Here is a 14,916-nt window from a genome sequence, read left to right as displayed (position 1 = left end):
GAACTACCGAAACATAATTGATATGAACTTACACATCCGAAATTGATATGAACTTACACATCTGAAACTACTGGAATATGATTTGTAAGCGATTACCCATCCAGAACTACCAGATAATGATTGATATGAAATTAAACATCCAACATGATTGATATGCAATGAATTAACCAGACCTTGAATCATTAGAAACATAAGGGAGCAATCATGAATCTTGAATGATGAAATTTGAATCTCGCACCGAAAGGTAACATAAATAGGGGACAACATAAGATCATATAAGTCATGATAGTATTGAAATCAGCATAATCCAAGAAATATGAACTCAAGAACCAAATTGATACGAACCATATAAAAAGGAATAATCCGTAGAATTTGACCTTTTGATTTGAACGTAATTATGAATTTGAATCACATGATCATAGAGAAATTCGAATATTGAATAAGCACAATTGAAAGGAATTAGTAAAAATAGTCAACTGGCAATTTCTACCAAAGCACGAGTTCGTCATGCACTTGCCTTAACCGTGACAAGAAGTCGGTCTCACACCGCTTGCACTAACACTTTCAAATCCTATAGAACAAGATCACACTCAAAATCTATTCCATAATATACACGTGAGTATACATTGGATGCTTGAACTATGCTCTTGAATCGAACTCCAAAGGGAACACTTTTTGAAATCCCCATCAGCCGGAAGAGACCCCTCCTGGCGGTCTAACCGCTCCCTGGCAGTCTGACCTCCAGGTCGCGTAGTACCTAAATGGGTCTCTATCCGTGGGTAGTACGACCGTGACCCTGAACGGTCTTATCGTGAGAATCATTCAGAACCCCCAAAACTCTCTATACGATTGGCAGTCTGACCGTCACGCTCGCAGTCTGACCGTCGAAACACATGAAGGCATATTGAATACTCTGTACTGTTTTGGACATAACTTTCAAACCGCTTATGCAAACATGACAAATAAATACATCTAAAACATTTAGAGAAAATTATCTGCAACTTTTATGTTGCGAGAAGACTCGAATTCTACATCTATCATGCCCAGAATTTAAAAAAACAAACTGCTGCGCAGGTTTTTGAATCTGGACAACATTACATTTTTGGAGATAGCTCTCAAACAACTTATCGAAATTGAACGAGACCAGCGCCATTGAAAAGATATAGGTGAGACCTACAACTTCGGCTTTAGCACCATATTGTGATTCTACGTTGATTAATCCTAGAATTTTTAATGAATAAATTAGTGTAAATAACGTGAAACCGATCTACCAGTTACGAATTTCGATGGCAAAATTCTACATCCAAATTAATCCACAACATTTTAGGACTAATTAGAGGTTAAACTTGTAGCGTGCACCACGAATTTAAAACAAATCCAACGAAATCCCCTTCTTCCTTCCTTTTTCTTTTTCTTTTTCCTTCTTTCTCGTTTCTCCTTTCTCCTTTCTCCTTTCTTTTCTTTCTCTTCCTTCCTCCCGGTGCTTGCTTCTCTACAACGAGGCAGCAATACGAGGACTCAAAGGCTCCAGCAGCTCCAGCTCCAGTGAGCGCTGGCTGGGGTGGCTCGACGATGGGTGGGGCAAGGGGCGACGGTGTGCACGATGCAGCACAACAGGGCGGCATTGACATGGATGACGGTCGGAAGCAGGACGACGACCGGTGGTTTGAGGGTTAGGGTGGTCTGAGCTCAGGCGTTAGGCGGCTCAGGCCCGATGCCCTTTTTATACAGCGTGGCGGCCGACTGAGTCGGTCGGTTGCAAATTTTCTCTTTTTTAATCAACAGTCTAAATTTATTGGGCTCGCTACGGACCTCAAGATGTCCAAAACGGATGTTTGAATAGAAAAATGGATTCTTTTTTATGAGATCTTCGCATCTGCGGTCTCGGATCGTGCATCCGAGCTACGATTTGACAAAACCACTTTTTCGCCCATTTGGAAACTCATGCAAAAATATTTTTATTTTCCCCGGTCTTCTCATCAAATTTCTCCTAATATACGTGTCATTACAATACATGTCAATGATATCGGTGTGAACGCCATAAATAAAAATGTTAATAACATGCAATAATATTTATGGCATGAAAGAACTATTGTCGCTAAATAGTAGGAGCACAACCATACATAGCTAGTACTTGCTCGATCAAAAATACTTTACATTTTAGATATGACATGGTCTTCGATTTATACATTTGACCTTTTTATAAAAATATATTTATAATATTGTGTAAATTTATGAGTTAAGAAAGTATATTTGAAGACAAATTTACATGCAAGATTTTCATATTTCCAAACAAATCATTTTAGAAGTTATTGATAATCAATTTTTTTAAAATTTGACTGAATCTTATCCATAAGGTCGAGTATTGGTGACCGGTGGGAGTAACTTGTACTCCATTCAAGCAAAAAGGAGTGGAAAATATGGAAAAATCACTACTCTCATACTAAGACAATAATTCATTTATCGATGATCCACCACAGAAACGTTAGACTTAGCAACTAGATGTGGTTCCACTTTTGGTGAGAACAGGCAATAACAAAAAAAAATTCACTTATCTTACCGCCGAAAGTATGATTTTGTACAGCGGAATTCATACATCTCGAAATCACACCGCCTACGTAGAAATTTTCGAAAAAAAATTATGTACCATAAATAAATCATAGTAAATTTACCAACCCTCTGGAAGCAACCAGACTTCAAGAACGGAAGGAAGCAATCCCACTCCCGGTCTCCCACTCCTCCCCCTGCCCCACGCAAGGCATCCCGACCGCCTCGGCGCCTCCCGCTCAAAATCCCCAGCCGCGCTGCGCTCCCTTCCCCCCTCGCGAGCGCCGCCGTGCCCCCCAAGCTCGCATGAGGTGCGCCTCCCCGTGTCCGCAGCGATGGGAGCTCAGCAGAGCGTCAACGCTGGGAAAGGTCCTTGTTCTATCTCTCTCTCGCGGTCTGTTTGTCGGCGTTCGTTGCGTGCTTGTTGAATCTCTGGCGTCGCTCACCTGCTCGTGGAAATGCCGCAGCCAAGGTGGATGTGCAAGTCGACCTCACCCACATGCTGTGCGAAGCGCTGCTGCTGCCGCCCCTCAGGTGCTCGGTCTTTTGCATGTCTGGGAGCTGAAACGCGTGTGTGCGTGCGTGAGTGGTTTTTCGTGGCCGTTGAATCCTGACGTGTTGGTTTGCTGGGTGGTTTCAGGAGCTCCGGCGTCGCATTCTCGCAGATCGTTGGAAGGTAGGCGTGTCTGTTTGCATTCATTGGTAAATTTCATTCACGCGTGTTCCATAATTCGGTCATGCATATTGGGTACTTGCGTTCTGAGTTTCACCGATACGCGATACGCCGATACGGATACGGGTACGATAATACGACGAGTATATATAAATCTGCTCCTCCTCTCTTCCATTTTCCCTAGCTTTTGGACCAGACCTCCTCCAAGCTTGCCCTGCCGCCTGAAGCTCGGAGGAGTTTTGTCTAGTGCTCCTCCACCAGTTCCCCACTTCCCCCTCTCCACCACCGAAGCCCCCCGCCGGAGTTAAGCTTCCTTCGCCCTTCTTCCTCCTCTGCGACCGAGCGCCGTCGCCGGATTCGCCGTGACCGAGCTCAAACGTATTGGGTGGAGAGTATCGCCAGGTATCAGAGACGTATCGCAAATTAAACAAATTGTTTTTAAATCACAATTCCTCGCCACTTCCCGACACACGTATCGAGTTGTATCGCGCCGTATCGCCGTATCCCGCCATATCGGATACGGGTACGGCAACCTCCGTCAAGTATCGGTGAAACATATCTTGCGTTCATGTACGTCTCTGCTTGTCTTTGTGCGCCTTGGACCCTTGGTTCTTTGAACAAGTTTGTGCTTGCGTAGTCTTGCACATGTGTTTCTGTGGTTGTTCATCATGCACGCGCAGATTCCTGCTCAGCCATTGGATCAGATGTGCGCATTCATGTGTATAAGTGCATTGGTGCTTATTTCATATTATTGTTGGAACTTTGTACCACTGTGTTGTGAGTTTTAGAGTTTGACTTGCAGGATCTCTCTCAAACATCCAAGCCTCTTTGGGAGGAGTGAGAAGTTGGATGTAATACTAGACAAGGGAATCAACGACTCCAATGTTGTTGTTGCCTTTAGACGCCCAAGGCCTGAGTGGATGCCACAGCAATCATTTGTAATTCAGGTTGGCATTGTGTTCAATGTGTCTCAGTCATCTTTTTTTTTTTTTTTTTACTAAAGAAAAGCTGAAATGCTGCAATGGAATAGCATAAGCACGTCACAGTGTCTCATATTGCTAAGTTGCACTGTGTGCTCTTATTGATATCAAGTACTGAATTTATTTTCTTTCATTGTTTTTCTAACATTATGGTGTTTCCATGGGCCATAATTAATTGAACATAATCTAATAGAATCATAGGGTGGCTCTTGTTGGGTTTCATATTTTCATCTCTAGCCTACCCCTACTTTCTTGGGACTAAAGGCTTTGTTGTTGTAATCTAAAGTGGACGCACTAAACTAAAAAAGGCAGTATTTGCCAAAGTCATTTGGGAAATTAGCAAAAATAATAGCTTTATGTGCTACTGCTGTACGCTGAAAATTTATTTTTGTCACATTACTTCTGTTGTCAAAGCTTAGCTATCGTGATACTTGATATGGCCATGGTTCAAATTGTACCGTTAGAACGAGGTGAACCTAACGTAGGAGGTAAAATGGCATATGTAGTTCTACTCTAATGCATAATGTAACTGTTCCGTATAAATGTTATTTCTGTCCAACGAAACCTACCATTGTTGATGATCTTGCGAATAACTTATGTTCTGCGTATACAAGGATGAATAGAATATTGAAGTTGACTTTTGACATTTTTTCTCGCTTGCACCTGGTTTGAGCAATCAGCACTCAATGACACCAGAAATTGCTGTGCATGGATTTCCGGCTGACAACTTCACACGATCAGGGAGCAGAGGGATAAATCTTAGCAGGTTGTTGTTTGGTTTGGAGCTTAATGAACCAGCAACATCAAACTGGACTTCCGGAACCAGTGTGAAGTTTGAGGTGGGTGTCTACTCAAATCCAATGGTTGGCACTATTTTCTTTTTGTACAAACTATTCATCTGTTGTTTTTTGCACCAGCATATACGGCCTGTTAATAATCAGGGCCGTTCCATAGCCAGAGACCATGATGGCTTTCCTCTGACGTGCAGGTGATGATTATAATTTTTTTGTAGGGGGTTGCTTTAACGTAGTTCAAAGTGCTTATCATTGATTAATACTCATATCATGCAGCGGTAACCTCCATGACAACATGATTATCTTGAAGCAAGAGTCTGGTTACGCAGATGTTAATGATAATAGCTTCTTAAAGGTAAGTTTAGGCCTACTTTATAATGTCATTTTTACCATAATGCGTACCTTACACAATAATTCCTATTGGTAGGTTAACTTCCAAATGGAACAAGGATTGCCACTTGTACCAAAGTCACTGACCTTCAACAGAGTTAAATGTTCTGTTTCAAAAGGCGTTAAGTTGGGACCGACATTTTTGGTTACTAGGTAATATCTGCCCCTACTATTCATTTTCCAGACAGCTCTTTTCTGGCAGAACTTCATTTCTTCCTATCTCGCAGCTTGACAGGCGGTTCTATTGTCGGGGACATGGCACCATATCAAGCATTTGCGATTGGTGGACTTGGTAGTGTCCGAGGTTATGGTGAGGGTGCAGTTGGTTCAGGGAGATTATGCCTTGTTGCTAACTGTGAATATACAATTCCTCTGGTATGTAAAATAGATCCAGCCTATGTTATGGATTAAATTTGATGCTTATAATTATTTGAAAATAAATTAATACTTAGAACAAAGGTAAGAGAACAATAATAAAGAAACATGAAGAGAGAAGCAGTTGACAGCAACACATGAAAGCAGTAGCACTTCCTTTTGGCTAGTTGAATAAGTGGCAAGGTATTTTAACTAGGAAAAAGTTTATTTTACTACCTCAAAAAATTCACTTTGTCCGTCTAACCCCTTATACAAAAAATTGACTCGATTCTCTAGCCTGAACTATTTAATACCGGAAACGTCACCCCCAACCCTGTTTCGCATGGCTGTTTTGCTGATGTGGACATGGTTTTGCGGCGTGGATATGGTTTCCACAATTGAAAATTTATAAAAAAAATCTATTACATAGTAGGGCTAACATGTCAGAGGTACACCCTTCTTCTCATCTCTTTGTCTTTCTTTCTTCATCTTCCATGAAAGAACAACAAAAGCTTCCGGATGGCCAGTACCCATCCTCCATTGCGTCCTCAAAATCTCGGATCAGACCAGGAGAGGGAGTGTATAGGCAAGGGTGAGCTGCAAAAATAGAAGGGGATGGGAGGGTTTGGCCCTGTATGACCTGTGGACAGACAAAGCGAATTGTTTAGGGTAGTAAAATGGACCTTTTACTTTTAACTAAGTATTGAAACTTATGTTTCTGTGAAGGCAAAGCATCTCGAGGGTTCTATTTTCATGGACTGTGGCAGTGATTTAGGATCTGCTCGTCATGTCCCTGGTAAGGCCATCACTTCCTCTGCATACACTTGTGTACTAATTTCTCTTTGTTTCAAAATAGACTGAGGTTCATTTAGTACTGCCCAAGAAGTTAACAGCATAATCTTTAAGCAAAACGAGGGGCTTCTTTTGCAGCCACCCACAACTCCACTACTAATCACACAGATATGTGCAATTTAGGTTTTTTAAGCTTGGAAGCTTTACTTAATCTTTTAAACTAATCGTAAATTCAGGTCAGGGATTGCAAAGTTTGTAATTTACCAGAAGCTAAAATAGATTATTTTGCCCTGCTGTATGGGATATAAACGAGATGTCTTGCAGGGGCATTTATGGATATATCTGGATGAGGTATTTTACAGATGGAACTAAGAAAACCGATAATTGACATGATAGACATCAGTGTGCGGTATAATACATTACACGTACTGAAATACGATTAAGATACATGATCGATGACCGATAACTGCATACTCATCTCTAGTCATGGAACATGTAGTTTTTAACATCCTTGTGCTTTCATGGCGTCAGATGTGGTAATTTCTATGGTATTATGACAAATTATTCCTTCCAGAAAAATTGGTGTCATTAACGATTATTCAACACATAACTGCAGGTAATCCAGCTCTACGGCAGGGGAAACCAGGATTTGGTATTGGATTTGGATACGGAATTCACTTTAACACAGACCTAGGTCAGATCCGTGTCGACTATGCTATGAATGCATTCAGTCGCAAGACCATCTACTTTGGGATCAACAGTGGTGGTGGCTCATAGATTATGAAAAACAAACCTCTCACTTAACACAGACTTACAATTCAAATTGATTTTTTTCCCGTAGACACAGAACCCCCCTCCCTCACTTTCTTTCTTGACAGTGAGTTCTGGACACGCCAGCAAAAATCATCTTGTTTGTATATGCTGGCATTAAAAGATGTAGTTGAGATGCATGCCCTTTATTATCTGTTGTTTTAAAACTTAAATATTTTTTTTTGTTAGATGTTGAACAAACGTTGCGGATAAGATTGGCATGAGTAGAAGTAGAACTGCTCCAAAGATTGTTCCATTACATTATAACTTTATTAGGTTCACAAATATATTACAAATAGATATTTATGGTCAAAGTCATATTGTGGAATTGTGTCAATGTGGGACGCCATTTATTTGTAACTGAAGAGCAGTTCGTTTGCTGGGACAGACTGTTTATCATATTCATCAACCATTTTTATTTACAAATCTGTCACCCGTGTGGCTGATGGAATTAGACGTCGTCTCCGATACGTTAGTGATCAGCATCGATTGCATTTTGGTTGGGATGTGTTGATGTTGCTATTGTACCAATCAAGCCTTCTGGAGTGTCAGTTGTCTGCACAGTACATAGGAAGAGGGAAAGAGACATGACGCCATTATCCATGGCCACCCACGTAAAAAGATTGTCCATTTTTCCGGCTTGAAAGAGACAGCTTCACTTCACCGCCACACACAGAATTTTCCACTGTTTGACTCCAAATGAACCTTTCGATGGAGGCAATTCAGGTGGATCACCAAATTTCTTCGAGATGATCCAAGGTAAATGGAAGAAAAAGGGGACACCAAATTGACAGGATAATATACTTCGCATTGTGCCTAAAGTTGCAAGCTCAATTCACAAGGCGAAGATCCAAACTTTGACGAGGAAACATGGCAAAAGTATCTGCAATACATCACGGCATCACCCGAAGCAAGAAACCGAGAACGCGGCAGCGAAAAGCTCCGGCGAGCTTACACCGGCGAGGTGGCCTCGAGGGAGTCCTCGCCGAGGTCGCCGTGAACCTCGTCGACGGTGATCCGGTCGAGCACGAGCACGATCCCCATGGCGAACGCGGCGTCGAACCCGGCCCGCACCCACAGCACGAACACGTCCCGCCCCATCACCACGTGCGCGCCCTCGTCCACCTTCCTCCTCACCTCCGCCACCATCACGTCCTCCTCCTCGCCGCCGTCGCCCACGCCGGCCTTGCCTGCCGCCACGCGGCAGCAGCGCCGCGGGAATGATCCGTCGACGCGAAACTCGCCGTGGGCGGTGGCGGGTGCGAGGAGGTCGACGAGCACGGCTCCGGCGCCTGTCCCGCTGCCGAGGATGGAGGAGCGGCGCACGGAGAAGATCGGCTTCTGGCCCTGCGCCGCGCCGTCCCCGAGGAACCCGTCCCAGCGGTGGTGCAGGCTGGGGCGGCGGCGGCGGACCGTGAGGACGGGAGCCCCCTCGGCCCCCAGCAGCGCGAGATCCCCCGCCGCGGCCCCGCCCCCGCACACCCCGCCGCGGCCGTAGGTCTCGACGCGGAAGGCGAGCGCGCCGGTCCGGTGGTCGTACGCCTCCAGCCCGTCGCCGGGGGTGAAGAGCGTCGTCTTCCGCACCGTCAGCTCCCTGTCCTCGCCGTCGCAGTGCTCCTCCCCCACTATCACTACCTGCTGCTGTGCCATCTGCCGCCTCCTCCCCTCCCTTGCCCGGCTTCTCGCTTCCCTCCACACTACGCACAACTACACCAACTCGGCTCGCTGTTGATGGCGCCGTGTGAGCGGAGACGGGCCAGTAGTTTGGCTTTGAAGTGGGCAGGGCGCTAGAGATCTCGGTGTTGCCTTTCGCGGGTGGGAAGAGCTGTTTATACACGCCCTCCCGCCAACGCGCCGGCAATGGCGTTTTTGTGGGGTCAGCAGCAGGGTCAGATTTGATTCGATTCGATTCGCCGTCCGCCTGCCGTCAGTGGGCAAGGCCACAAATTTAGATGGGATAAAAATCTAAAAATAGATAATATATGATATTATATTTAGTAAAATAGATAGTATATTGACATATTTGCTAATTTAGTATTTGTATTTGGTATTTCGTTCATCGAAAATCTGATTTCGGTATGTGAGACATCGAAAAAGGTGAGCCCATCATTTTCGGTATCTGAGATGTCGAATACGGTACTGTGCACCATATTCGACACATGAGTTGTCGAAAATGGCATGAGGTGCGGAATACAGGTATGTTCTTGTGTCGACAACTGTCTTGTTAATGCTCCCGCGTGATGCTACTGTCCGTGTCTTGTCAACGGTCGCGTAGCCCACACGTTGTTGTCCCCACGCCTGTTGTCGTGTTTTACTATATAATAACAGCGAGCTTCAGTTGAGAGCAGCAACGCGAGAAGAGAGAAGATGAGCAATAGCGTGAGGAAAGGAGAAGCAACACGAGGCGAGGAGGAGCAGCAGTACGAGAAGAGAAGCAACAACAGGAGAGGAGTAACCAAAGGAGCAACAACGCGAGTTACAGTAAGTACTTATATTATATATTTAATTAATACTTAGATTAATAATAGTAATTAGAGTAAATAGATCGTTTAATCCATTTAATTATATTTTTTAATTATATTAATTTGATAAATTAGAGTAATTAGATTATTTACTTAGTTTAATTATATAAATTAGAGTATTTTCGTAAATTAATCAGAGTTATTAGAGTTATCAAATTAACTAGTTTTATTCAATTAATTTGATTAATTCAATTAGTTTGATTAATTAGTTTAATCACTTTGGTTTAGTGAGACCGTAAAAAATAGTGTGCAACAACAGCAAAGATGCATAGTGTTGGATCTCACATGGCCATGGGTGCCTTCCCTCCTGGTGGCACTTTGTGCAATTGGTGGCATAGGACGATGGTCTAGTGCATGTATGCTCTTCACAGGTGTAAGTAGAGTGTCGATGTAATGAGAGCAAAGAGAGAGAAAAAAAGGAAAAAAGAAAAGGAAAAAGAAAAAAAATTCAAAAAGACTAAAAAAACTTAGGTTGGACAGAAAGATTTGATTAAAATAAATTGTCAAATTGAAATTTTGAAAAGTTAATTCTAGGTAAAAGCATTAATACTTATTAAATTTTTAATCACAATACTTGTATATTAATACTTAGATAATGTTTATTAAATATTTTAATTCAATCATAAATATTAATAATTTCATTTAAATTCAATATTGATGATTTAATTAGCATAGTTAATTTACTAACATGTAAATAATTAGTTATGTATCGTACATCATCTAAGTAGTTATTTTATACATGTAAGTTTGTTTAGCAGATATAATATGACTTTCTATATTTATTATGAAGAACGTCCTGTAGTTTTGCACGATAGGCTCGTAACATTTCAAAACTGTTAACATATAGAGAGTCCGGTTGAGCTACCTATTAATCTACATGATCTAAAATCACATATTATGAGTCTTTTTTCAGAACCAACAATCTCATACTATTTTTCTGGAGGGTATGTGGTCATAGCTTGTTCCAAACAGTTTGGTTGTTGTTTATACTTTGTTCAAGATGAGAAGGAACAACGTATGGGCTTTGTACTCACACAAGATATTGGAGGAGAACTTTTAAATAGGGGTGTACATAATATAGTGCTACGACTGGTACAAGATGATGTAGTGAGTAGCGTGGAATGATCAAGGTAGCATGTGATGCATGAAGAGGAGGGAGGGCATGTCGGGGAGGGCAGTTCCGATAGAGAGGGAGCTGGAGTGGAACCTTCTGAGTTATATGCAGGATGCATGGACGATGAAGCTGGTGGTAGTGGGGATGAAAAAGTTGCTGACAACGATGACTCAGTGTCGACGATCTAGTACTTTTGTGGTGTTGAGCTGTTGTATTGTGCCATCATTGAGTATAACACCTTTTCTAACTGGGGATACCAGAATTGCGACATCTAGGTTGAACAACAGTTTCGTAACAGGGGGAGGTCATCCACTTTATTAGCAATTATGCTGTAATGACAAGAAGAGACCACAACTGCGTCCGATCTAACCCTACAGAGTATGAGGTTAGGTGTATCAAGCACCCAAATTATCCTTACTTTGTACGAGCACATAAACCGAAATACGAGAACTATTTTATGATCGGTAGACACACCCCACATATAGGCAGTGAAGAAGTTGTTAGGAATGTGAGCCACGCCGTTGATGTGAGGTTCATAGCCCAACTCCTCATCACCCTTGTTGGCACGAATTTATGTTTGTCACCAAAATCGATTATGGGGGAGGTGCAGAGTAAGACGGGTATGCTGATCAATTACCACACCGCATGACGAGCGAAGCAGAAGGTGTTGAAGATGTTATTTGGAAGCTTTGAAGAGTCTTACAACTATGCTTCAAGGCTACTGTAGAAGATTGCCATGACGAATGCAGGGACTCAGTGGGCCATGGCAGATAAGCCGATCAAGTTAGAGGATGGGTCATACAACATACAACAGCACTGATCGATACCTCATTAGGTTATTCTGGTCATTTGGACAATGCATCGAAGTTTTCAGATATCGCAGGCCGGTTGTATGAGTGGATGCTATATTTCTGAGCGGCAAGTACTATGGTACCCTTATGACAGCGATGGCGATGAATGCAAATAATTAGATTATCCATCTTGCCTTTGCAATGGTTGAGAGTGAGAACAATGATAGCTGACTGTGATTTCTCACCTTGGTGAGGACACGTGTTATGGGCAATAGGGAACGAGTTTGCATCATCTCCGACCGCAATAAGGGCCTTCTGTATGCGTTGGACGTGTAACATGATTGCACAAACAACTTCATTGCATGGCCTGATGTGGAGAGAAGATGGTTCATACGACACTTGACCGCGAACCTGTACATAAGGTACCGCAACAAGTCTCTTGTAAAGAGATTCAAAGGGTTGTGTTTTCAGAATCAATAGACGAAGTTCAACGAGATATGGAGAGAGTTAAATGAGATCACTCGCAAGATGAAGACATAGCAGGAGGTACAAGAGGACCATATGCGGACGTAAATGTTTATTGTTAGCCGTTCACGTGCTATGTTTAGCCAGTGGATAGCAGGGAAGCTGACGGAGCGTTAGGCCCTAATCCATAACGCTGACGGTGCCAGGTTAGCACATAGAATTTTAATGATCATATTTTACTCTTTCTTATGCAAATAGGTCTTCTAAAATTATTATATCCCATATTAGGTACACCATCACGACAACGAATACAACGGCTACGTTCAATAATGTCCTAAAGGGAGTACATGGCTTCCCGTTGTGTGCCATCATTGAGCTTATATTCTATAGAACGGTAGACTACTTTTGAGACCGTGGTAATGTTGGGAGTACCTCCTGGTTTGTCGGCTTTGAGTGCTCAAGAGCTACTATCCAGTCCCCATCTCCGATGACATTGCAGATAATATGAAGCCTACGATGGGATATCAGTGGATTCATGCTAGGTTGAGATAGAGCCAGCAACAAGACCATGATAGCTACTCTTGTGTGATCAGTGATCTAGATATCCTCAGCGCCGATCTTGTGGAGTGGGACCTATGGCGTATGGCACGAGTGGTCGAAATTGTGATTGGAGGGCCGATCACATCCTCTTGTTGGTATGACTTAGACTTATGGATGACCATATGCTTCTTGTTGTACAAGATCAATGTGAAAGTATATTCTCCTGAGCGTGTACAGAGGCAATTCGGGTACCGACAGGTGGTGCCACTACCTCCCCCATGAGACTCTGGAAGGACGCATGAGCAAGTGTGTTATTGTAGGTAACATTAGTTCCTTAGGTGATCCATGTTAACAAATAGTCTAACCGGGATACCCCGCGGTTTGACCGCTAGGGGCAGCCACGTAGGCTTGCCACGTGGGCTTTCCACAGTCTGACCGCCACAGAGCAGATGCTCCACTTAAGAAAATCAGCCAACTCTCTCTCACACTCTCACTCTCACTCACTCCTTCACCCACACCAAGGGAGAGGAAGAGACCACCTCAATATCCACCATGATCGGAGATTGACAGAGGGAACTTCCTGGAGCTCCCCGAAGGCTTCCACGAGCTCATCCCCTACATCCTCTTTGTCAGGGGAGTTCCTATGCACGTTCATCCACCTCAAGCCCATACTTCACCTCGGAGCATAATCTTCAAATCGAAGCTTCTCCGGAACGGACTGATCCGCTAGAAAGCTTCCCTATGCTAAGGTGAGACATCCCCTACCATTTTCCTGTTATTCTCTGTGAGGAACCGTCCAAATAGTATTCTAATTAATCATCAGGAGGATCATTATTCATAATCACAACCTCGACGATTAACCAGAATACCATTCCGGTAGTCCCGGCACGTGTTTTGTGCCCAGGATCGGAACACATGCCTTCCAACTCAAATATCACAACACAGTTTAATAGAGAGCAAATAATTAAACTGGATTACCATTGTTAAACAAGCAACTGCTTCCACAATTTACAACAAAATAGGAACAACAACAACTAATACGCAGCGGAAGAAAAACCTATACAACAAAAGAGTATGGAGCCGTATGCCCTTAGGCTCCATACCAAAAGCGCCGGAGTTCGGAGTAGAAGGTGCTACTCCTGCCCGCCACCCTGATCGGCAGGCACAAAGTAGCCGAACACTGCCCCATCTTCGCCGACCTGCGAACCTGAAAGCAACTTAAGGGCAGCACCCTTAGTACGAAGGTACTAGCAAGTCTTACACAGTATGAGTATATATATTCTCGACTCCAAGGATCATGCATTTAAAGCTGTAGCAAGGATTAAGACATGTTTAAGTTCATTAAGCGGTAAGCAACCTAGACTCTAGGTGTAAGCAACTGACTTAACCAACCACCGACTCAAACCCTGCCAACCACCTGATCAAAACAGATATGTAACAACAAATGTATAAAAGCAAACCATTCCCACCAAACCACCAACCACATACCGACCAAACCACCCCAATCCAACCATGCCACAACCCACATCGAAACTCTACGACCAAAATATGGTCGCTCGGTGGAGATAAGCGATAGCGATGCTCATAACCGAGAGCGCGGCAGTTCGAACTGATAATACACCCTGCAGGGGGATACTCCTGGACCCACACGACACAGGGACCATACGGCTTGTGCCACCCGCTAAGATGCGCACAAGGGGGTACCCGTGACAACCTTTCCCAACCAGGCCCAACCATGTGGATCAACCATAGCTCGGCACGGCGGTATTAGAACTACTCCCCGAGCAAACTAATACCGCTAAAAGCCCGGACTCAAACCGGACTCACACCGTCTATGACGAGGCCCACATGACCACGTCTGCGAAGGTAATCGGCTCGCCTACCATTATATCAGCATGTGGTGAGTAAGGTATGTGCTAAAGCCGACTACACCGATGATCGGTGCTTAACCGGTGCAAGCGGTCTACGGTGTCCGGGTTCCCTCCCCGAACTGCCTGAGGACTCCTCGTGAGCAGATGACACCCCTAACACCGCCCACACCTCGTCTCAACTCACCACTCACCAAACCGACTCATCATCAACACAACCATAAGTGCGAACAAGTAATAAGTCCTAGGCTCGCGACAACGGTGGACGCCGTCGTC

At 43.7% G+C, this 14,916-nt stretch overlaps 2 protein-coding genes across 3 annotated transcripts; one reads left to right on the top strand and one right to left on the bottom strand.

Moving 5' to 3' along the window:
- The first annotated feature begins 2,528 nt into the window (after positions 1-2,528).
- On the top strand, positions 2,529-7,689 carry LOC133929197 (outer envelope protein 39, chloroplastic-like). Of its 2 annotated transcripts, XM_062375854.1 has the most exons (11): positions 2,529-2,916; positions 3,015-3,081; positions 3,188-3,223; positions 4,023-4,167; positions 4,881-5,039; positions 5,118-5,188; positions 5,271-5,349; positions 5,422-5,537; positions 5,612-5,759; positions 6,465-6,534; positions 7,147-7,689. In XM_062375854.1, the coding sequence occupies exons 1-11, from the start codon at positions 2,883-2,885 to the stop codon at positions 7,305-7,307; spliced, it is 1,086 nt and encodes a 361-aa protein (XP_062231838.1). In that variant the 5' UTR covers positions 2,529-2,882; the 3' UTR covers positions 7,308-7,689. The 2 variants fall into 2 exon arrangements, with proteins under 2 accessions (XP_062231838.1, XP_062231839.1); XM_062375855.1 differs by lacking the exons at positions 2,529-2,916; positions 3,015-3,081; positions 3,188-3,223 and adding an exon at positions 3,254-3,622.
- Positions 7,690-8,127: 438 nt separating this feature from the next.
- On the bottom strand, positions 8,128-9,170 carry LOC133929198 (protein LURP-one-related 5-like). Its single transcript, XM_062375856.1, has one exon. It carries the CDS (start codon positions 8,988-8,990, stop codon positions 8,292-8,294), a length of 699 nt encoding a protein of 232 aa, XP_062231840.1. The 5' UTR covers positions 8,991-9,170; the 3' UTR covers positions 8,128-8,291.
- Between the last annotated feature and the right edge of the window lie 5,746 nt (positions 9,171-14,916).

Source organism: Phragmites australis, chromosome 9 (genome assembly GCF_958298935.1).
Source record: "Phragmites australis chromosome 9, lpPhrAust1.1, whole genome shotgun sequence".
Classification (NCBI taxonomy): domain Eukaryota; kingdom Viridiplantae; phylum Streptophyta; class Magnoliopsida; order Poales; family Poaceae; genus Phragmites; species Phragmites australis.
This window is presented reverse-complemented; position numbering and strand designations above follow the sequence as displayed.